Below are 23,274 nucleotides of genomic sequence, written 5' to 3'. Positions count from 1 at the left end.
AATGTAATTAAATTCAGATTAAAACTTTAAACAGCTGAAAGTGAAATCACATATTTTGGGTTGTTTCTACAATTCCTTTGGCAGCTCTGAACATGTGGGATGATTTAGTGTTTAAACTATTAAGACTTAACTTTTTCCCCAAATAGGGAGAAGTATGAATGCAATGGCATTACAGACCGGCAAAGATTTCAGTGTTGTCACCACAGGTATGTGAATACAGGTGGAACAGGTATACTATCACTTCTAAACATGCTTATCCTTTCAATTAGTTCAGTCTAAGAGAGTCTGTCAGAGTAAAACATGCTGGTGTCTCTCCACAGCCTGTCACCTGCCTTGTCCTGTGTCAAGTCCTACCACCGAGACAAGAAGTTCAAGCTGGCAAGCACAAAAGGTTAATCAATGGCCACCATAATATGTGACTTACTTTATTCTGAGGTCTTGAGAGCAACTTCCGTTGTCCTCTGGCACTGCAGGAAAGGGTGATAACTACCTGGAAAAGGCTAAAAAAAAAAAAAAAAACAACCCAAACCGAGAATTCTGCTTTAGTGAGAGGTATGAAGAAAGGCACTGTTAGCTGTGCCTGACTTCTCCTTATATCATTTATCTGGGTCATACTTTATTCTCCCATTTCCTTGTGCAGACTTCGTGGTTACCTTCACATCTTATTTCACAGGGAGAAATGGTGAGCTCCTCTTTTCCCTGGGCTACATAGTTCACACTGCAACCAAAGGAGCAGTGCTCCCAGCACAGCAGGCCAGCTCTTCCCATTAATAAGCAGGAGACCCCAGACCCTGAATTCTGCTTTATTTTATGTGTAATGATACACTACAAAAAGTAGACTTAGATGGAACCTGTCACTACCCTTTTTTTTTTTTTCCCTGGGAACCAAGGAGATAGATAAGAAACTTTTCTTTTGGGTAAGTTGTGGGTGTTTTTCTGACAGCCTCAGTGTCTTGTACACTTGTACCATACTTAATGTAGATAAAAGTACAAATATTTTGCATAATTACATGGATGTTAACATTCATAGTGCCTGTGGCATCAGTTCTAATTTAGTAAAGTGAATCAGTTCCTTTTCCTAACAATTCATCAGTGCTGTTCCAAACAGAAAGGCTGCATTGTGCTTGGCTGTTACCACACTTGAACATTAGCAATTCTAATTGCAAAACTCCTTTAAGTGTTACTCTACTGGAAAAAATAAACTTTTTGAAGATATAGAAGTTTCTCCTCAAATCTCAGCTTTGACATAGTACAGGCAGAAATTGCAATAGCAGAACCAAGTGATAACCATGGGTGAAGATGTAAGAGTTGCCCTATTTTTATCTCCACACCATTGCCCTGTCTCATTAGTCTGTTTTACCTGGTCACAGATGGTACGTGCTGTTAATCTGGACACCATTAGCACAGCAAGGACATGCTAGCAGAGCAGAAAGTGGCTTACAGTGTTTTCACCTGAAAAAATGAATTGAGGCAGCAGAGCAAACTTCTAGAAAGTAGTGGGGAAATGCCTAGAAAGCAGTGGGGAAAATCCTAAAAAGTAGGAGGAAAATGCGTAGGAAGGAGCAGGAAAATTCCTAGAAAGCATAGGGCAATTCCCCCAAAGCACCACCCAAATTTCTGGAGAGCAACTGATGAAGTCCTTCAACACAGCAGAAAATTCCTAGAAAGCAGTAGGGAAATTCTTAAAGGGTTTGCTATTAATTCCTAGAAAGCAGTAGGGAATTTCTTAGAGAGTTTGGTGTGAATTCCTGGAAATCTAAGGGTAAATGCTTGGAAAGCACCATGTAAATTCTTAGAAAGTGGTGGGAAAATTTCAAAAAAGCACCAGTAAAATCCCTAGAAAACAACAGATTAATTTTTAATTACATTAATTAGGTCATTTAATTTTCTACAAAACAACCAAGTTTTAAAGCACCAATTGAATTCCTAGAAAGCAGTACAAAAATTCCTAAAAAGCAACAGGAAAAGTCATAAAAAAGAGCAGAAAAATTCCTAGAAAGCATGAGGAGAAGTCACAAAAAAAACAATAGGAATTTTCCTAGAAAGCACATGTTGAAAGGCTGTGAGAAAATTGCCTACACAATGTCACAAAAATAATTCTGAAGGGCAGCTGGAAAAAATCTTAAAAAGTAGCAGGAAATTGCACAGAAAGAACCAGGAAACTTCCTAGACAGATTGTAGACCAAGGAATTGCTGGAAAGTACTGCGTGAATTCCTAGGAGGACTCTAGATTGTGGAATTCCTGGAAAACCAGGGAAACCGCCCTAAACCTTCTAGCGCAAGGATTCCTAGAAAGCAACTCTTATATTCTTAGAAAGCTTAAGGGCGCGGGGGGTGTCCTAGAAAGGAAGTTCCTAGGGATTTCCTAGAAAGGTTTTGGATGGAGGGATTCCTGGAAAGCTGTGGGAAATTCCTAGAAAAGATCTAGATTAAGGCATTGCTGGAAACCCATGGGCAGATTTAGAGAGAGGGTCTAGGTTGGGACATTCCTCAAAAGCCATGGGAAATCCCTAGTCCGTTTTCCTTGGAGATATTGTTCTTCAGGCATGGCACAACCTTATTCTCCCAGTATGTTACAGCCACCCAACCACTCCAGCAGGGAAGCAGCCACCGCAAAGCGTGTGGTTCCCTGTGACACAACAACAACTCTGCTGTGTAAGGAGAGTCGTCCTGCAGGATCAAAGAACAGCTGCAGCAGGCCCTGGGGGAATCTGCTACATATTTGCAAATTTTGTGCTGAAAAACATAGGGTAGGACAGTGGAATCCTTATAAACAGCCATTTGGGGAAGGAAAGTGCAGAGCTGTCTGAGAGGCTTTTGTTGCTGCTTATGTTAAATTAATTCAAAAAGCCCTTCAGTAGCTCAAGCAGAAGAGAAAAGACCCACTCGTCAGAACTTATCCTTTATGGAGAGCCGGTCTTATTCCTAATGAGGTTTCACTATGTCGTACAGCTAAACAAATTCCAAAAAAGCCTTGGCAGAGGAGTGACTCAGAGCGAGCATGAGCTCCCACACCAGGGTGCCGATTAGCCGCACGACCTGATTATGCCAATAATTAAAAAGGCAGCATTGGGCACAGCCGGGCATCCTGGGAGTCAGACAGGTTACTGCTGTGGGTGCAGAAAATTTAATCTCTTCCCTCTCTTATTCTGCTCCTCTGTGTTTCTGTCTATGTTCTTTCCTTTTTCTTTTTTTTTTTTTTGTTCTCCTTTCCTTTTCTTCCTTTTTTTAAAGCAAGCCAAAACTTTTGGGTGTAGTACAGGCGTCACAGGGTGGTAAGATGGTAAGGGTGGCTTTATGGCACCAGTGTGCCTGAAGTCACACAGGATCTGACTGGAGCGTGGTGCAATTTAGAACAATCTTGAAGTAGCCTCTATAGGTCATCTGGGAGCTGCTAGGAAACAGCCACGGTCTGGTCGCACCAGCTTTGCCTTCAAATTGCCTTCTGTCACATCTGGCCATTACAATCAACTCCTTAACCTTGATGATTTCTCTGATTCTAGCAGAACAGCTGGGTTGCTGATGAAGAAAGTGTTAGACACTGCACTAAAAGACCAAAGATTTGTGCCTGTCAAGTCCTGAGTAAGTCTGATGCCTGCTACAGAGCTGGGCATGGAAGGAGGGAGATGCTCATCCCATCAAGCCAACGGGCAGTACCTGCTCTCTGCCAACACTCTACCACCCTTTCTCTAGCTCAAGTGCTGCACATTGCTTTGATTTTATGCTTCCCATGTTATACCCTCTGGCTAGGTGTTTGGTTTATGCAGGGGGGAATTGTGTCTATATTCACATATAAATTGAAAATGTATTAAAGCTGTCAGTTATCCTGTTTTATGTACATATTTTATTTCTGCTTCATATTCAGCTCTTTCACAGCCACAATATTTTGTGTTCTTTATATGAAAATTAATAAAAAAATTGGATCATCATGAAAGATTTCATTTCCTTAAGCTAGCAGTGGTGAGAAGAAATTCCATCTGCTTTATGTCACCTCCGTTTCAATCAGTCAAAAGTAAATTTCCATCAACTCAATCCATATACTTTTCTTCTCTGTTTACTCTTCCTGTACTGCATGGAATCAAGCTAAACTGCAGGAAGATTTTTATGGGCTTTTTAGATTAGCGCACATGGTGTTGCACACAGGTAAGAAATACATCTTGCTTGTACCCTCCTGTTACCTGCCCAGGGTAGCAACTGAATGGCATTTCACATGCCTTATTTCCCACTTGGATTTACGTAGCTTCCATTTCCAGCCTTTGAAATTTACTTATACCCTTTCCCTTCAATTAAAAAACTATTCTGCCTGCTGTTGTTACTTACAGGCTGTGACTGGGTCACCTCTTAACCTTCCCTTGGATAAAACCGCTAAATACCTTAGCTTCTTCAGCCCCACACATTTCTGTCTTCAAGTTTTGTTGTTCTTTTTTGAACCCGCTATGATTTGATGGACAGTTTGGGGCAGGTGGAACTGCCCCAAACACTGCTTTCCTTTGCTGACTTATCGGGGATTATGGGAAGGGGTCCCACCACCTGCCTCCTCCTACCTGAGCACCACCTGATAATTGCATTTGGTCCACTGACTGCTACTGGTTTCCTCCCTTCTACTACCCCAACACAGTTCACAAGGAAAACCAAAGCTTCACCTGGATTTTAAGAAATGGAAGAAAACTAGCTGCCCATATTCTGCCAGGGGAATCTGATCTTGACCGTCCTATAGCCATCACCCATGTGATGGGTCCTGAGGGTCTTCTGCATCACACCCCAGCACATCAGGCTGGAGGAGAGGAAGCATCGCCATGGTGCTGAGAGGGCTAATTCTCTTTATGTCCTTAGGGAAGTCAGGACAAACCTGCTGGCATGTATTCTGGGGGACTGGCACTGTGGAAAGCTGCTGCTCCAAGCCAGGGTGCAAAGGATGAACATTAAATCCGAAAGGGTCCCCAGCATGGAACCGTGAGTGCCAGACTGCTGCTGCTCAGTGTCACCTGTGAGGCTAGTTGTGAAGTCCCAACCCAGCCGAGCACACACGGTGTTTGTGCAAACACTATGGAATTCATCTGCTTTTTCTGCCCAAAGCTCACTGTTTTTGCCAAAAAGACTTTTCTGATTCTTCTCCACGCCTCTCCCCCCATAGCCATTACATGCAAGTTATTTGCTCTCAGTAATTGAGAAGGGATGGGCAGGGCGAGCAAGTCACTCACATTTTGTTCAAAATCCTTTTTGTGCCCTTCTGGTTTAGTTAAATTTGGTCAGGCTTTTCTGCTGCCCTTTGGACCATAGCAAATAACTCATCACTTCAGATTTCGGAGAGTTAAAAGAAAAGGAACAGTACTGCCACCTGCAGCAGAAAGACTAAAACGTAAGTCCCCTCCAGCCTCAGGGACCTGCGTCTGCAGGTTGAGCATCAAGCAAGAATTTTCATTTGGTCCATATAGAGATCAGACTTTCAGGGAAACCACCCTATGCAAAGATAGCAAGCTCAGTGCTTTTTACACGTGGGAATCCCTGCATTGCTATTTTCCTAAAACACCGGCTGAATGAAGGCAGACTATGATGCTTGCAGAAAATTCAAAGCGAGCTCCAGGCAGCCGTGTGTGTGCAGATTTTGGACCGTGCCTGCCCAGACCAGCAGTGGCTTTGCCGGTGCCCAGCTGTGCTCGTATAGGCAGCACACCGCAGCCAGCAAGTGAGCAGACTTCCAGGGGCTTCAATCCCTGCGGCTGGATCATCCCTTCCTCCAGCAGCTGTGGGGAAAGGACGGGCTCTCGGTGATGCTGCGAAGACCGGCACTTCTGAATAATTTCACGGTGGAGTGAAAATAAGCGTGACAATGAGCAAACCTCCTCCCAATAGTTCCCATTGCCAGCCCCCTGCTCGCTGGGGACCTCCACTGATCACGTCTTTTTTTCACATTGTCCCCTTAGGTCTCAGGTGGCTTTTTTCCATCAAGCATTTCTCATTGCCCAACCAGAGAAGGGCTAAGATTAAGACCCAACAGTGGTCCTCCCATACTGGGCTGTAGGACTGTAACTTCTGCCCAGGGCTTTCAGAAGAATAAGCAGTGACTGCACTTGGAGCTGCTACTGCCCTGAATCTCTGTTTTATATCAATTTGCTACTGTTAGTCTTTCTAATTTAGTGAAAATAGACTTACACAGTAACACCTTAGTTATGTTTTCAGTCAATCGGCAGGCAATTAATGGACAATCATTATACTCTGTAGTCATAGGTAGCACAGAAGAACAAGCACAGCACAGCCACAGTGAGAAAAGATACCAGTCTGACCAGATTTTACATATACAGAAATATAGCCCTTTTTTCCCCTTTTTTCTGAAGTATAACAGTGCAGAGCACTTCTAAGTTTCCCCACACGTCCCAGCCAGCTCATCTCTGACCCCAGGCTTTGCAACAAGACATGGTCACAGAGAGAATCCACATGTCCTATTACACAAGATTACCACGAGCAGCGACTATAAAATAGTCCGTGGCGTTCACCCCAGCTCCAGCATCTGATCACAAACCTCCCATGCTGGTCCTCAGAGACAGCTTTCCAGTAGCACTGAGGCTACAGCCAGCTGATCTCTAAAGACACAACTCACTTTTATTTACAGGCCAGCACAAATTCCATTGCACCACTTGGAAAAGGTTGGGCAGCTCTAACAGAGCATCTCCATATAGCAAAAAGCTCTTGGGGATGTGGCATAAAGCAGTATGCAGAGCAATGTCTTTCTGGGAGGGAGATGCTCTGATCAAATCACACAGGCAGGATTAAGGGCATAGGCACAGAAAGGGTATGCCAATTAACTGCCCAAAAAAAGCAACAATAAGTATCTGTAAAACATCTTCTATCAGAAAAATCCCGTTTCATTAAAGTTCAGTCCTTCTGTGGATATTTGCTCGCTAATGATTTTTCATTAAAGAAAAACACAGGCCATCCCATAAACATCTTGGTAACATCTGGCTTCTGTTCTGAAAATGTCAAGATGGAGCACTTCAACTGCTTTAGCAGCAGTGTGGTATGGCTTTTCATTCCAGTATTTATTTTGCATTATGGAAAAGATTAAATGTTTCAACTGACCAGCCAAAAAGACATAATCCAAAAATATAGATTTGTGGGACATGAACCTTGCTCTTTAGAGCTCATTTTGCAACAGGAACAAGTCCAAACCCATCTAACTTCCTAGGTTTGACAATCCCACCTAAGCCATACTACTAACAAGGGGAGCAAAACCATCTTGCTGAATGAAAGACAGGATCACTACATGCGGAGGACACAAATCTTGTCTAACCACCAGTCTAGTTCAGCTTCATAGAAGAAGAGCCAAACAGACTTAAGTCTTTACAAACTCACTGAGGTCAATAATGCAATGCTTGCTTACCCTTATCTGAGAGATCAGGTCAGAAACAGGGAACCAAGATGTCATCAAGGCCATTTTTTCTTTTATTGCAGGATCTAATATGCCGGCATTTGACAGGTGATGGCATAACCTGCTGAAAAAGCCTCCTTCAGCTTGTTCTGATGAACTTGTAGTTAGGAAGCTTTCCATAATACCCAACAAAATACCTACTGCAAATTAAGCTATTTTTTTCTTTTCTTTCCTGAAAGGATCAGAAGTACCCAACCAGATTATGGCCCTTTTTTACATACTGGAGGACTTGAGGTATACAGCTGGGTCCCTAAGATGACCCTTTAAGTCTTTAACATGCCTTTCAAGCATGTGTATGGCTTTAAATGTGCCTTCCCCAGAAGCAATTCAAACAGAAAATTGCCTTGCCTACTTCACACAGATGCAGAAAGGAAGACAGCAAAAAAATACCTTGTGTTGCAAAAAAGTAAATACAAGTATGCCAATGGAATGAAAAACCAACACCAAAGTCATTGCAGATTAGTGGAGCATATCTGCAAAGCTGATTTTTCTCTGAAAACTTGTAAGCAAGCTTATGAATACCAGCTAGGCTGGAGCAAACATGTAAATCCTGTTCCATGCCGGCTCCTCCCAGAGAGGTGGTGCTCGGCAGGAGGAGGATGAAGGCTGGTGGCTACTACAGCAAGTGTATTCATGGATCTTTTCACATCTCTTGTTCTTGAGTCATAGCATACAGATACTGCCACAGGAGCCTGTGAGAGACCCAGTTCCCTCTGCCACACAACCAGAAATCTGGCAAAAAAGAAAGCACAAATTCGTTTTGCTCTTGTTTTTATGAACAGTATTGTGTGGGAAGCTCTTAGCAGATAAGCAAGCAGACGTATTCCTAATCCTGTAAAGACAGAATATAACCATCTGCACTGACTCCTCCAAGTCCAGTTCGATCACCCTGACTTCCCATTAAGCAGTACTTTACTTCAGCTTCAATGACTCAGTTAAACCTGCAAAACAGGACAGGATCTGGCCCTAGACAGGGAAAACGAGTCAAAAAAGAACAGAAGCATCAGAGTGCCCTCCCAGCAGAAATTAAATTTCTGTTCCTCACTTCTTATCAAGTTTAATTATCTTGAAGGGTTGAAGAAGAAGAACCACTGGGATGGGTCTGGCAGCCTCCTGTTGGAGCCTATTCCCCCTCCTGTCCTCCCTGAGTGTAAATTGCTCAAGTTCAATATTGTTTAGGTACACGTTGGAGCCCTGGGTTGGCATATGGCGCCCCATGCTCTGCACTTCAGCAGTCTGAAGCTGATTGCAGCGCTGAGCCCTGGCTGCTTCCCGAACTCATTAAAGAGCACTCCTGGGCCAAAGCACGCCCGTGAATTATTCAAGAAGATAGGTGGGCTCCAGAGCAAACAAATACAGGCATAAATAAGTGACCTTGAGCAGAGGCACTCCATCACCTGGGGAGGGGTCACTGCAGGTGCTGTCCCCCTTATACATGGATATTAAAAAGATTAAAAAGAAATATATAATGCCTTCCCCACCAGTCTCCTTCACTTCTTATATCGGCAATTTTCCTCCCAGCAAGGTACACTGCAGAAAACAGGAACTTTCCATTTGCTGACTGCAGCAACAACAAAAAAATCTTAGTCAGGAGCAAAAATGAGGGAGTTTTGTATCTGCAACCCGTAAGTGACTGTTTTTAAAATCTAAAATATAGTCTTTAACTAGTACTAATCTAGTTACTGTCCTAGAACTAATATGCAAGTTTGCTATAAATCTTTCAAATGCTCCTGAAAAAAAATTAATGCTACTGCTTTTTCCATGTAAGCCACCATTCTCAACTGAGTCATAATGATGTGGATGTAATCTGAGAAGTCAATGCTGCTCTTTCAAGGGATGGCCAAGCATGCATTTATCTTTTGTAACAGTAGCAGAAGACAGTGGAGAAGTAGGTAGAACAGATGCACTTATACAGACTTTGCTGCCAGAAAATGGCAAACTCATCTCTCTGACTTTGGGGTTACTCTGTGCTGCTTTCAGAGTCTTTGTTTTGACCAAAGTCATTAGACGGATCAGTGGCACAGCCAGAAATATCAGCAAAATAACTCCCTGATTGTCGCTCTCTTTCTTGTTGTTATTCACGTATTTTCCTTGGACTCCTTTGCCTTCCACGGTGCTGAAATGCCACCCTCTGCACAAATTAAATAGTTACACCCTGGAGCTGATGATTTAATTATCTCACAATACCTACCTAAAGAGATTTAAACCAAGCAAAATATATTGGTGGTTATTATTCTGAACACAAGGGAGCTGGTTCCTGAATTTTCAATCACATTAAAGTGGAGAATCAAATTAATCAGGAATTGGATGAAGTGGAAGGTTCTTGATCAGAAAATTTCTTGTAAAGTTCCCACGTGAATTCAACCTGTAAACTGAAGAAACAGTTACACTTGGCTTACCCAAAATAAGAGTTTGTGTCTGCCTAGTGTTGTCCACCTGCCTCGTTGGCTGTTGGAAACATAGCAAAAGAGTGTCACCTAATGGCCAAATATTTTCAAGGAGCTGCTCTATCCCTCATTTTCTCCTTTGTCATCATTCCTAGCTTTCCTGTGTTACCCCCTATCCTGTTCTGCATGATACAAACCAAAAGACACTGTCTTTCCTTCCACCGATTCTTTTTTTTTCTTCCCTGGCAGAGACAGTGCCTATACATCTGAAATCAAAGCAACCATTATCTTATTTTTCTCCTCTGTCCTGCATTTGACATAGTCTAAATGTGTGCATAACACACATCTCAGCTTTTCTCTGACCCAGCCTGCGTGGCATTGCCAGTGTGGGCTCATACGTGCCACCTCTGGGAGGTCTGAGACAAGGACTAAATCCTCCAGGGAAGAGGGTCTCCAGCCCATTTCTGGCTGTTACGATTTAGTGCCTATGGCACGAGCAAGACACTCCTGTGATCACTCAGTGGATTCTTCTCCCCTCCTCACGAGCACTCCCCTCCAATGTAGTGGTGGCTGTTGTTGCATTAAAGTCTTCTGAATTGTATGAGCCAACACAGCCTTCAGCCAGATACTTCAAAGAAAGGTACAAAACCTCCTCAATAGTCAATCACTGGATAACCCGCTTCCAGGGAGGTTTCTTCCTAACCTCCCATAACTAAACGTGATTTATGCCCAGAAAAGCAAGATTTCATCCCTTCAGCACAGAAGAGAAGGAAAGGCAGAGCCAAACCTACCTTCACTATCCCAGCAATGTGCACTGAATTGCCAGCTCCGCAATGGGAAAGTGAGATTTGAGGGGGTTCCGTTGCCTAACGTTCCTTAAGCCGAATTGAAAGGGCAATGCAGGCATGCTGCGACGAAACCCTAACATGTTCCCATTTTCTTGGTGCAGCTTTTGCTGCAGGTAGTTTTCGCAGCAATTTAAATATTAAATGCTTCAGCAGCCCATTCCCAGGAGAAGGTCAGTTCCAGAGGGGAATTGAGGCACTGAATTCAACCTATCAATAACAAATGAAAAATTTGCAAATATAAGTCCCATATGTAGCATCTGAAATGACAATGCCTTCATTCTTCTGTGTCCAGAAACTGTATCTTATTTTTGCAGAAAGTGGCTTTAGACAGAAAGCAGTATTTTTTGTCCTTACTTGGAGGTCACTAAAATCATGAAATTCACCCAGCTATACTAGCATATCTCCTATGATTTAAAGGCTAAATTATGCTACCGTTATTCAACAGGACTCCGCTCCCGTGACCAACTTACTAACCTAGCCTCTGGTACTGTTGTTTTGGCCAAGCAAATGCACATAGGTTGGAAAAATCACTGGGCACAGATTGTCTTTTCATTTATATTTGCAGACCTACAGAGCAAGAGCATGATCCGGGCTCATTAGCAACACAGTCAGCAACATCAGGAAGAGGAGGAAGAAAGAGGGAAGGTCAGGAAGCCAAAAAGGCCAAGAAAGGGACTACAAGACACCTCTCTGGGTGCCTACCTGCCAGTCTCATGGGTCCCAGCAAAGCCCTTCCCATCAGATGCTCCCAGTAACCCACTTTCTTCCCGTCTCCACCCTTGCCAAGTGCTACACCTCAAGAACTTCCTATTTTAATCCCTTAGTCGTGTTTTCCAGTGCATTTATCACCTCATTAACAGTAAATGCCTTTATGAAGTTAAACACGAAATGCAGCACTAAGCTGTTCAAATGGTTTTCAGGGGTATAGACAGGTTCCCTTTTTCCTTCCTCCGATCTTGTAGCATCCGTATTCAAATCATTCTTGTACATATTCACGTAATTGGCTGGTCTCAATCTTTAATTAACTGTATTTGTACGGAATCTCAATTTCCTCATAGTAATGTTTAATGTAGTTCAATGTTCACCTGCCTTTTCATGAAGGAGATGGATGAAATAGCACCTGATTAATTTTATCCATTAGTTCTCTGTTAATTTGAATCATGAAGAGGGGAGAGAGGAAAGGTATTTAAGTGTCCAATCCCTTCTCACAGTTCATCTATTTTGGGTTTCCAGAAAGTGGGCCAAGAACACAAATATTTTCTTTTTTTTGTGATCTCTGACCTGGACCCTGCTGGCCTGCCCTGACCCTTATCAGGAAAGCTTGCCTTGTGGTAAGAGACCAAAGAGCTTCCTTTCATTTGATTTCACCACGAGAAGGTTAAGAGGTCACTAAAGTATCCACATGATTTTCTATTAAGAAAGAGCTCTTTAATCTAGCACACAGGGGCAGGATAAGACCCAATGGCTGGAAGCTGAAACTGGATCAATCTAAGCTAAGTATGGGGAGTCATTTTCTAATATTTTTTTTTTCCCCAAACCAAAGAGAGTAATTAACCATGGGAACATCTTCCATTAGCGCCTGATAGATTTTCTATCACAGGAAGTATTTGAATTAAAGACTGGGGACATATCCAGCTCAACCACACAGGAGCAAGCAGAAGGAAGAAGGTGAGTTTGACTCCCAACTGTGCCACTGGCGAGACAAACCCAGGATGTTGGTTCAACTCTGGTGCCGATGGCTTTTTTTAGAAGCATATTAAAAAATTGAAGCAGTGGAAAAAGAGAAGCACAAAACAATTTAAGATTTAGAAAAGTAAAAGTCCATAGGGTGTTTTAAAGGTCAATTTTGTTTATCAAGAAAGTCAAAGCCAGTCAGCATTGGAAATGAGTGTTTCCACAGAGAAGAAATATTGGTGCTGCGTGGAGAAAGGCATGGTAAGAAGCTACGGCTGTGATCTGGATGCAGCCAAACCAGGAATGAAACAAGGAGAGGTCTCAGACTAATCCTGGCTGAGTTCCCACACCCCTCATCAATATCTCCAAAGCACAACTGACTATCGCTGGGAGACGGTTTAGTCAAGATTCCACTCTTCTCATGGGAGAACGGAGTCAAAGCTCATCTTACCGCAGCAGGGACAGGCATCCACCAGATGCCACCCACAGCCCAGGATATAGGAATGTCATTTGCTGGGAGGTCAGCCCCGAGCATCAACACCTGCATCACCCTCTGGGGGTGCAGCCCTTCTCGGATGAATGGGAGCCAAAATCTGAACAGGGGTGGCAGAAATTGGCACTCTGGACAACGGGACCTCATTTCCATTCTGGTTAGGAATACTATAATAGCTGAGGCCCATGTGCTTGATAAGGTGGAAAATAATAAAAGGAATTGAAAATTTGATGGCTTTTAGTCCTCCTAAAAATACTTGAGGGGATTATCTGCAAGACCTCTGTGTTCACACTATCAGTCGTAGGGAGCCCATAGAGGTGTTTCTGAGCAGCACTTCTCTCCAGCGGCCAAGCCTCTCCTAAACGCTGCTGTGAAGTCTCTCCAACAGCTGAGTCTTTTCTATCCACTCGTGGGATGGGGCAGGTATTGGCAAAGTCAGGTTACTGGTGTCCTGGTATTGCCATGTCCTCAAAACTTGTGAAACAGGGTGTTCTGGCCAAGCAAGGAAGGAGTTACCCAGCACAGTCCAGCTGTCTTTTATAATTATTGTGAATCCAGAGGAAGTGAGAGGAATAGCTGCCGTTTAGGGAACTCACAGCATTTTCTAATCGATGGAGAGGGATGCTAGAGGTATTGCTGTTGTTGCTCAGGCAGTCCAGCAAAGGCAAATGATGAGAAATCCCAAGAGGAGACTGCTACTCTGCATCTGCTATGGATTTCAGGAGGGGCCAGTTGGATGAGAGACACCCTGAAGGGATGCAGCTGAGACCGAGACAGCGGCCTGCTGAGAGGGGTTGCCACGCTGCGCTGCTCTGAGCACGGGAGATGATACAGCCCAGCCGTTGCAAGCAGATTTGAAACTAAACAGAGGTGCTCTGTAGTCCCTTGCAACACCATTTTTACAAGCCTGGGAACATCGAAGGCAGGTTTCATCACCGCTGGGGCTGATAAATGTTCTCTGACATATTAAAAGCCCATCACAGCTGATGAGAGGCAGCAAGTGGGTCATGCCCAGAGAGACGTGGAGCAGTCCCTCTTCAGAGGGACCAGTCACTGAGAAAGACAAGGGCTGTGCAAGCAGGCAGCTGGAGAACACTTCGCTCATCTGCGTCCGTGTCTGTGCAAGCAACGCCAGCCCACATCTACACTCTGCCTGAGCAGGAGCACAGCGCTGGGCTTGCTGTTTGCTGCAGCAACTTGCTCATCACTAGAAAGCAAGAACCACTTGCTGGTTTCCTCCCATGATCTTAGAGACAAGTATCTGGGATGTGGTGGGCTTTGGGAAGAGACAAGGATTTCTATTTGTATTAAAATAACGCCTAGGAACCCAAACCAGGAAATCAGGTCCCACCCTCCCTTGCTTAGAGGGAGGGGAATCCCTGACTTGCAATGTTTCGTCAAAAATATATACATGAAGAGAGAAAACAGCAGAAGTCTGGCCCTACTACACCGGGTCTGTGTGGCACTCAGTCTGGGTACACATTCTCTTGTAAAGCTCCTTAACTAGCCTGGGTACTTCACTCCAGTGGTTGAGTGGCAGCCTAGAGGTATGTGAAAGCAGAGGAGAGCTCTCTGCTCTCCAGTTTCTCTATGTGAATTCCCATGGGGTGACACCATAAATGGGGTTTGTGTCACTTGGAAAGTCAGAGGAGACAAAAACAATTCCTGATAGCATTTTGCAGGTAGTAAAATGGAAAGAAAAGAGAAAGCACAAAAGAGTTAACTTTGGATTCAGGCAGAATATAAACAGCTAATGGACCAGTAGGATGTTGGTATTATTAATAAAAAAATTAAGGTACCATCATTAAATATGATAGACAGAGAGGAGTCAACCATGCTAACAGATGCCACCAAATACCAGAGTCAGGAGACAGCTAAATAATGTATTGCAATATCAGACACACACTGGTGACCCAACACTGCAACATGAAATGGAAATGAATCAATACAAAGTAATGAGAGAGAATAATATGTGGATTAGTGAGGACAGAGATGGATTTCTGATCCAGGATTTTCCCCAAAAGACGGCTATGTTCTCTAAGAACTGTAAATCTTTAATCGGTTCATCAAGTGGCTTACTTATTCCTGTGTGCATACACTCAGGGCTGGATGAAAGTACCTTCTGCATCTGAAAATTAGGCATGGAAGTTTCTGGGGCTGAGTAAAGGTGCTTGGCTACTGGAGTGGATCCAGATCCTGGAGTGAAGGGCCTGGAAGAGGGGCACTCCACAAGGATTAGTAGCTGCCTTGGAAATGATCCAGCCAAAGCTGAACCATCCAGACAGATGATCCACCTGCAATCTTCTTAACAGGCAAAAGGGTCACAGGATCTCTGTGGGTATAAGCTGCTTGCTAAGACATTCACAGAGAGAGAAAAGGACTTTGTTCCTGGTCCAAAAGCTTATATACTTGGTTGAATGGGTGTTGAATGGAAAATGCAAAGCAATGGTGGGGTAGTGTCCAGAGCCCAGGTCTCTCTTTCACTGGATCCTGCTCCTTTCTGACAGTACTTTCTCTCTCTCTGCCACCAGTGGGACCCAAATCTTTTTTTTTTTTTCTTTCTTTTTTTCTTTCCAGTATCCTAGCTCCAGACGATGGAGGAAAGTGTCCCTACTGCAGAGCAGCCACTGGCTCGGCCACTGTCTTGGGAGAAGTGGGTTTAGGAGAAGGAGAAGAGTGGAGATGAAGTCCTGATTTCCAATGCGTGAGCACACACTGTAACTCACAAGTTACTTTATAAAGAAGGGATTTTGCCCTCAGCACCTCTCCTTCCTCTGGTCATGTCTTAAAAGAAAGCAGCAGCAATTACATTTTATAGAAAACTCAGTATCAAGGCACAGTATCACCCTGGGAGCAAGGCTGAGCCCCTTGGAGGTGACAGCCAGCTGCGTGCCTCACTTCTGGATCTTGGAGGTGTTCAAAGACAGTGCAGCAGGAGGAAAGCAACTGAGTCTGTTAAGACTGTGGATTTTATTAACCCACAAGTAGAAGTGCTGGGAAGGAAAACTTTCTGATGGTTGGGGGGATTTAACATGGGAAAACAACACTGGTAGATTTTGGTATCGGGGAGCAGCTTGGGTGAGGAGGCAGCACAGAAAACTTTGGATCGCAGTTCCTAGCTTGCTTTGACCCCACTTGTGCCTCAGATGAGGGTTTTTCAGAAAAGCTTTCTGAAGTCAGTAGATTTATATCTTATTTCCAAATGGAACAGACTTTGCTGAAAATGGCATGGATTTTACCAGGTCAATACAATTTATGAGTAAATATAAGATGTTTAAATCTAGTTCTACATAAATAGCCCCAGCAGGAAAGCAGTGGAGCCTGCTAAAAAAAAGTAATCAATTTTTAATGCATCTCCATCAGAAAATGTAACATCAGCCAAGGAGATCTCAAATCCCTCCTGCGGAGGGTAGAAAAGGGAACCAACCCACTGCACACGCCAGCATACATATGGGCAGACTCGTTGGCTACACTTTTTCTAATAGGATTCATACCAGCCTTTCCTGAAGTGGAAAAGTCACATTCAAAGCCCATACTATACACAGTTAAGAGTCCACAGTTTGGAAAGTGATCTTCCAAATTATGAAGCAGCTGGGCTAATCTGTCAAGTGCAAATGCAGCAACCTCTGCCCGCGAGGCAGCAGAAGGCGTGGGGTCAGGGCACCAACCTGCTCTGCTGTGACCATGGCACGACGCATTGGACCCCAAATCCAGACTGCTAGAGGAGAAAGACCAGATGCAATAGCAATTTGGCAAGTTTATACTCATACGCTTATAGAGACAGAGGAAATCAGGTACTCTAAAGAAGCATTCGGTCACAGCCCCATCGGGCTCTCACAGCGAGCGCGTGCACTCACTCTGCGGCAGGAGATGTTCCATCATTACCAAGCAGCTTTATGACCATCCAGAAACCCTCAGATCTTTATCCCTTGAACTTGCACCTCTTTCAAGAAAGAAACAGGGAAGAAACTAGCTTGAAAGCTGGGCTTTACTACTTTGAGCCAAGATTCACATGATACTCACCTTTTAACAGCCTTTCCTTCCCCATTTTCAATTAACTGCTCTACACTGAAGTAGCAGTCTGTCGACTAATGCAAAGAGTAAATCCTGTCCTAGACCTTTTAAAACTATTCTTTCAGGCTCCCTGACTGCAGAGGGCTTTGGAAAAGCTGTTTCCAGAGAGGAAAAGGAAAATCAAGTGGATTGGTTGTTGCAGTCAGCAGTGGTTTTCCCAGGCTACCAGCTGCTCCAGGGAAGAGGAGTTGTCACATTACAGTGGACTACTTCCAAACAGAGTCATCGGTTTTGACATCATATTTCTTTGTGGGTAGATGGAAATTTCTGAAGACTGAAAGTAGGAGGTAGGTAGGTAGGTGCCTTTCCATCATACACAATCTGAGAGGTGAGACTTTACAAGAAGGTACTACTGAATGTTTCCAATTTGTTTCAGAACAAAAAGATTCCAGAAGAAAGAAGGGGAACTGAAATGCTTTTGTAAAATCTGATGCTCCTCATTTGTCAAGTGATGACCAAATGGAGGTGAGATTTGAAAAGGATGCCTGCTTTTCCAGGAAATTTTTTGAAAACTAGATATTGCTGTACTCCAGTAATTGAGACCTCCAAACAGGTGGTGAGAAAGACAGGGTTTAAAGAGAATCCACAACCCTGGGGACACGAAATGAACTAAAGTGAATTAGAAACCTTATAAAAGTTGTAAAGTTGGAGAAACCACTAAAAGTGCACTCAGGTTGACTGAATTATGCTAGCAATTTGCAAGAAGGACCTGAAAGACTGTAGCTAGATATTGGGAAAAGTTTTTTGCTTGGGTGTTGGTTTTTTTTAACTTTAAAAACTATAAAGTTTTTTTTTTTTTAATATATATATATATAGTACATGATCTTCCAGAGGTGACATTCCAGATTAATTTTTAATTCTCTCAAAAAGGGGCATATAAGAATAAATAAATAATGGCTGAGGAAGCAAAATGAAGCACACCCAGAATCACTGTTGCCTTTGCAAAAAACCTGTATAGAATAAACTTCCAATCCCAAACCAAAAAAGCCAGGTTCACCATGGATCATAACACCTTGTGTCTTACACTCCAGCTTTCCTTGCTGAATATCTCTTTAAGAACTCAAACTAATAGCACTCTCTTCTTGAATTTTGCAGTAGCATCATACGCAGAGCTCCAGGGGTTAGAAATACTGTCTTGGGGGCAAAATGCCATGAAATAAGATCACATTGCTAGACACAGCTTATAAACAAGAAAATCTGAATTCTCAGCCAAGCCTGGGATTTTTCAAAGCACTGGTGGACACACAGGGAAGCCTACACATATCTGATGCTCTGGTCCTAGAAACTTTTTTGCTAGAAAATAAAATGCTGCAGCCATAGCCCTATTCCTTGCATCCAGGCTTGCAGAGCCACAACTCTGAAGACTGCTCAAAGGAAAACTGCAATGTTAAAATCAGGTATTTTTTCCATTTCTATTGTTGTTTGCTCCCAGATAAGGAAAGATACTATGGAATCACTTTGGAAGCACCTTTTAATGTACCTCCAAGACTTCTTGGAGTTCAGCTGGTCATTTCCTCACAAAGAGACGCTGCTCACACCACCACATTGGGGCAAGGCAGTCTGAGCACCCCTCCCGTTGCAAATTGGCATTCGTTATTCATTTCCTCATTAAAGAAAACCTTAGAAATTTCTCTGAAAAAAGAGGGAACAATAAGGAAGAGGAACAAATTGTCCCATCAGCACCAGCAGATGCCAAGGAGCAGGGACAGATATAGGTATGTGTATATATACACCTATGTACTTATATATATGTATATATGTCCCCTCCTGAGGGGGGACAAATTGCAGATTTTTATATAAATATATAAATAAAAAAATACATTTTATTTATATATTTTAATATATTTTTATATATTAAAATTAAATATATTTTATTTATATTTTAATATATATTTATATATATATATATATATATAAAACTGCAATTTGTCTCCTCCTCAGGACATTTCCCTTTACAACAGGAGGGGCAGGAGCCCTCCCATCTCCTTCACTCCTCTGGCACCGTGGCTCTAACCTGCCAAAAACTGTTCACTGCACGTTACGTAACTTCATTGGTCTGACTTTCCAACTGGTTAACAGCCCTTATCAGCAAATAAAAGCCTCCAGCAGCAGATGAGCAAAGTGATTGAGAAAGCCATAAAAACTGAAAGGAGAAAGCTGTCTGTAGTTAAAACAAGCCTCAGCTCCTGCTCCCCAGCAAACTCCCCCAGTAAATATAGAGAACTAGCAGGTTTATTACCCTCCCTTTGATTGTATGTCATTATTACAGCATTGTTTTCCCACATACCAATTCCTTCTTAGCTCCCACTTGTAATAAAAAACAGAGATTTGGGTTCTTTTTAAAGATTAATAGACTCGGCTGCCCCCACACTCTAAACTTGTGAAGTGGCTGAATGTCACTCTTGAAATTCCAAATTCAAGGTCCTGACAGTTAGCTGCTGGGGCTGGAAGTCAACTAAGTCATGGATTATAGTAGAGTTGCATGAGTGAAAGGGTTGGCAGTGGACTAGTAGCACTGTGGAGAAAAGAGATCTGTTGAAGGACAATTTTTCGTAAAGAAACTCCAGAACTAGCAACCATTTTTTATGAAAACAAACAAACAGCAAAAGTAAAAACAGTTTCCTTAGAAGTTTTCAAATGAAAAAAAAAAAATAAAAAATTGGCACAGAATGCCTTGAGACTAAATTTGTCTGTGCTCTGTTTTGACGACAAGTAGGAAGCACAATCCAAACCAAAGCACGAAATCATTGCTCAAACACAACTTTTCATTCACATGGAAGCAAACCTGCCCTTGGGCTTTGATTTGGAGGTGCATGGGCTGCAGAGGCTGGGACATGCAGGATAAGTGTGGGAAGCTCTGTGCCCAGCGCTGTGCACAGGGTGCATGGATCAGCACAGGAGGTGCAGGGATGGACCAGCTCCCAGTTAGAGGAGCCAAGGAGGAAAAAGAAAAAGGGGGGGGGGGGATCCTTTTGGCTGGAAAAAACAGAAGCTTGCTTAATTTCTTTTGTTGGTAGGAGGCAGTTTGCAAGCAAACCCTTGCAAGCAAGGGTTGACTTTTGTTTGGCTCTCTCCAACCCAGGGGGACTGGTGATTGCCCTTGTCCATCAATGAACCCATCATCCCTGGACATCCACTCAGAGGCTTGCTGTGGAGCTGCAAGGTCCACAGAGCTGCTCCCTGGTCCGCAGAGCCATCCCATGGTGCTCCCTCAGCTGTCAGGCTAGGCACAGGCTGACAATTTGTAAAGGAAAACAACTCGCTACAGCAAGCCTTGCTGCTTACAAGGTTTAAAGGGGACAAGCGGGCAACCCTTTCAGCCCCAGGGTAACACCAAGGGCTGGTAGGAAGCTCTGCCAGGGCAGTGTAGGGCAGCCTCGTGTCCCCAGAGCTGCTGTTCCGTTTCAATGCTGGCCACGTGCCTGGCCAATTCCCGGGACAGGGCAAGCTGGGACTGCTTGCTGGCACCATAGTGGAGGGAGAGACAAGTGGAAGTAAGTCTAACACGACCTTCACTACAAGCCAGTGCGGGCTGTCAGGACACAGAAGAAGGAACACACACCCACGGAGCAGCAGCAAGCCCACAGGCTCTAGGAGCTCTCTTGCCAACACAGACATGCTTCGTTTTAGCTCTAGTTATGATGTCTGCATTTAGTATTCATTGCCGTGTCACTGATCCTCATGAATTCCTCCCATGTGCATGTGCCTCTCTCATCCATTTCTATCAGCATCCCCCTGTAATTTATTATTAGTTAAGAATTAATAGACACTTGGAAGTATAATGTTACATTTTTCTCTTATCTTCTGGTGCTCAGAAGCATTTCATGCAGCAGATCAAGCATTAAATCTGTCATGTAAACACATTATTTTGTCATGTAATGCATTATGATTGCACACTACCAGGAAAATGAAAAGCACTTAATGGTTTGTGTTTGATGTGTACTGTCAACAAAACTCTGGAAGAATTTATAAGGTGTTGTAGTTTAATGAGTACCTGTTTAATAGGGTTTGCCGTATCATTCAAAAATGTGGCTTTACAGGAGATATGTGATACAATGAATTTCGATGTGAATTATAAAGCCCAATCTAGATCTCCAGGCTTCTACACAGCAAAGATAATAAGATCCAGGGAGCTGTTTATAAGCAATAAATCATGACCTTTCCTCGTTTTCTCTTGGAATATTCCTCTCTCCTTCATCAGGTTTTATGAAGCTGCAGGCATCATGTCTGAAAGTGCCATCCAGTATCTTTGTATTATAAAATTAATTTCTTTTGTAGAACGACTCAGCTATAGACAGGAAATGAATGAACTAAAGAGGGAAGAACAAGCTGATAAATGTGAACCCCAGCAAACACCCAGCCACTGTCAAGCCTGGCAAAGTTTAAAGGAAAAGAAACATACAAAGAGTTTGTTAATGGCTTGGGAAAGCTTCAGTGAGTGGTTATCTAGGGGAAACCCAACTCAGCAGACTCCTAAAAAAAGCCCCCCACACCTGGCCAGAGGTATCACAACAACAGCACAAAAAAGGCAAAAATCTGAACACAACTGAATTTTCTTCTCCCTTTCCTGCCCTGAATGCTTCTGGGAGCACCTCTCGCAACCCACGACCAGATGCGATGTGATATGACAAAACCCAGAGAGAAGCCTGAAGACAAATCCCAGCCCTGTCGTTAGCCCACAGAAGAACTGGCCAAGCAGTGCTTATGCTACAGAAAGGCCGGCCCTGTAGCTTCCCAGCATCTTGCTTCCAGTATTAAAATTGGTTTTAACTATTCCAGTGACACTGCTGTCACCGGATCTCCCTGGGCTTTGTAATCCATCACACTGGCCATCTCTCAAAAAGCTTAATAAACCAGCTCCGTTCCTCTTCAGCACTGGAGAGGTTTTGTTCCCCGTGAAGTCTGTCTGAAGGAGGCAACCACAGAAGAGCAGGCTCCCAGGGAAAGCAGAGGCACTCAGTCATCACCTATACATATCCCCGGCTCACTCAGCTGTGGCCTTTGTCCTCCCCATACCCATGCTCAAGACGCAGTTATGGTACTGGTAAGCCCCTCAGGAAGGATGAACACATTCCCCAGCTTTGTAAACTGAGCAACTTGGGGAGAGAAGAATGGATCAGGTTGGTCAGAAACTGCACTGAAATTCACGGTCAATGGCCTCTCATTCCAGTTTGATGACTTTTTCATTTAATGGCCTTCTGCAAGTTCCAAGTCCTCTGCAGGCTCCAGTTCTCTACTATCTCCTCTGTGCTGTTGTCATGGTTTAACCCAGCCAGCAACTAAGCACCATGCAGCTGCTGACTCACTTCCCCCTAACCCAGTGAGATGGGGGAGAAAATCGGGAAAAGAATTCAAACTCGTGGGTTGAGATAAGAATGGTTTAATAGAACAGAAAGGAAGAAACCAATAATGATAATAATAACACAAATAAAATGACAATAGTAACAATAAAAGGATTAGAATATACAAGTGATGCACAATGCAATCACTCACCACTCGCCAATCGACACCCACTTAGTCCCTGAGCGGCGATCCTCCCACTCCCCCCAGTTTATATGCTGGATGTGACATTACATGGTATGGAACACCCCTTTGGCCAGTTTGGCTCAGCTGTCCTGGCTGTGTCCCCTCCCAACCTTGTGACCCTCCAGCCTTCTTGCTGGCTGGGCATCAGAAGCTGAAAAATCCTTGACTTTAGACTAAACATTACTTAGCAACAACTAAAAGCATCAGCGTTATCAACATTCTTCTCATACCAAACTCAAAAACACAGCACTGTACCAGCTACTAGGAAGACAATTAACTCTATCCCAGCTGAAACCAGGACAGCTGTGATACAGCCACCACAGAGCCTGTAGAGACGCTCAGATAATGATGCTGGTGGTGTCCAGAGCATGACCATAAACACTAGAGGAATGTGGAACAACCTTGTCAGAAGTGCTGGTAGACTAAGAAAACTGGCATAACTCAGCAGGCTGATGACATATTTGCCCACAGCTGATAAATTAGCTTTCTGCAGAGACAACATGATGCACTTCACTAGAGCTCTTTACTTGGTAGCCTACTGCGTACTCTTAACTATTAATAATGCAAATGGGCAAAAACTACTTTTAAAAAGCTAGAATGACACAGACATCCTGTCCTAGAGAGGAAGATGGAGACCTGATACTACCTCAGGGACAATCCATTCTTACTAGCTTCAGAGATAGCCATGCTCACCACCACTGGTACTGCTAGGACAGAGCCTGCATGTCTGACAAGGCAATGAAGTTTTATACACCCAGGACATTTCCCCCAAAAGTGCTATTTAACCTAACTATAGAGTTAAAGCCACACAACAGACACAAAGTCTCATACTGTGAGTCCCTGTGA

The 23,274-nt window shown here is 43.5% G+C and overlaps 1 protein-coding gene across 2 annotated transcripts in view; it reads left to right on the top strand.

Moving 5' to 3' along the window:
* Positions 1 to 3,666, top strand: part of SGCD (sarcoglycan delta) — a 370,190-nt gene extending 366,524 nt beyond the window's left edge. The window contains exons 8-9 of one of the 2 annotated variants that reach the window (XM_049829657.1): positions 147 to 206; positions 3,504 to 3,666. In XM_049829657.1, coding sequence (XP_049685614.1) covers positions 147 to 158 — 12 coding nt within the window. In that variant the 3' untranslated portion in view covers positions 159 to 206; positions 3,504 to 3,666. Of the gene's footprint in view, positions 1 to 146; positions 207 to 320; positions 386 to 3,503 lie in introns of those variants that run through there. The other variant, XM_049829658.1, reaches the window with a different exon arrangement.
* Positions 3,667 to 23,274: the final 19,608 nt, after the last annotated feature.

Source organism: Accipiter gentilis, chromosome 26 (genome assembly GCF_929443795.1).
Source record: "Accipiter gentilis chromosome 26, bAccGen1.1, whole genome shotgun sequence".
Taxonomy (NCBI): Eukaryota; Metazoa; Chordata; class Aves; order Accipitriformes; family Accipitridae; genus Astur; species Astur gentilis.
The sequence above is the reverse complement of the archived record's forward strand: the minus strand, read 5'-3'. Positions and strand labels throughout refer to the sequence as shown.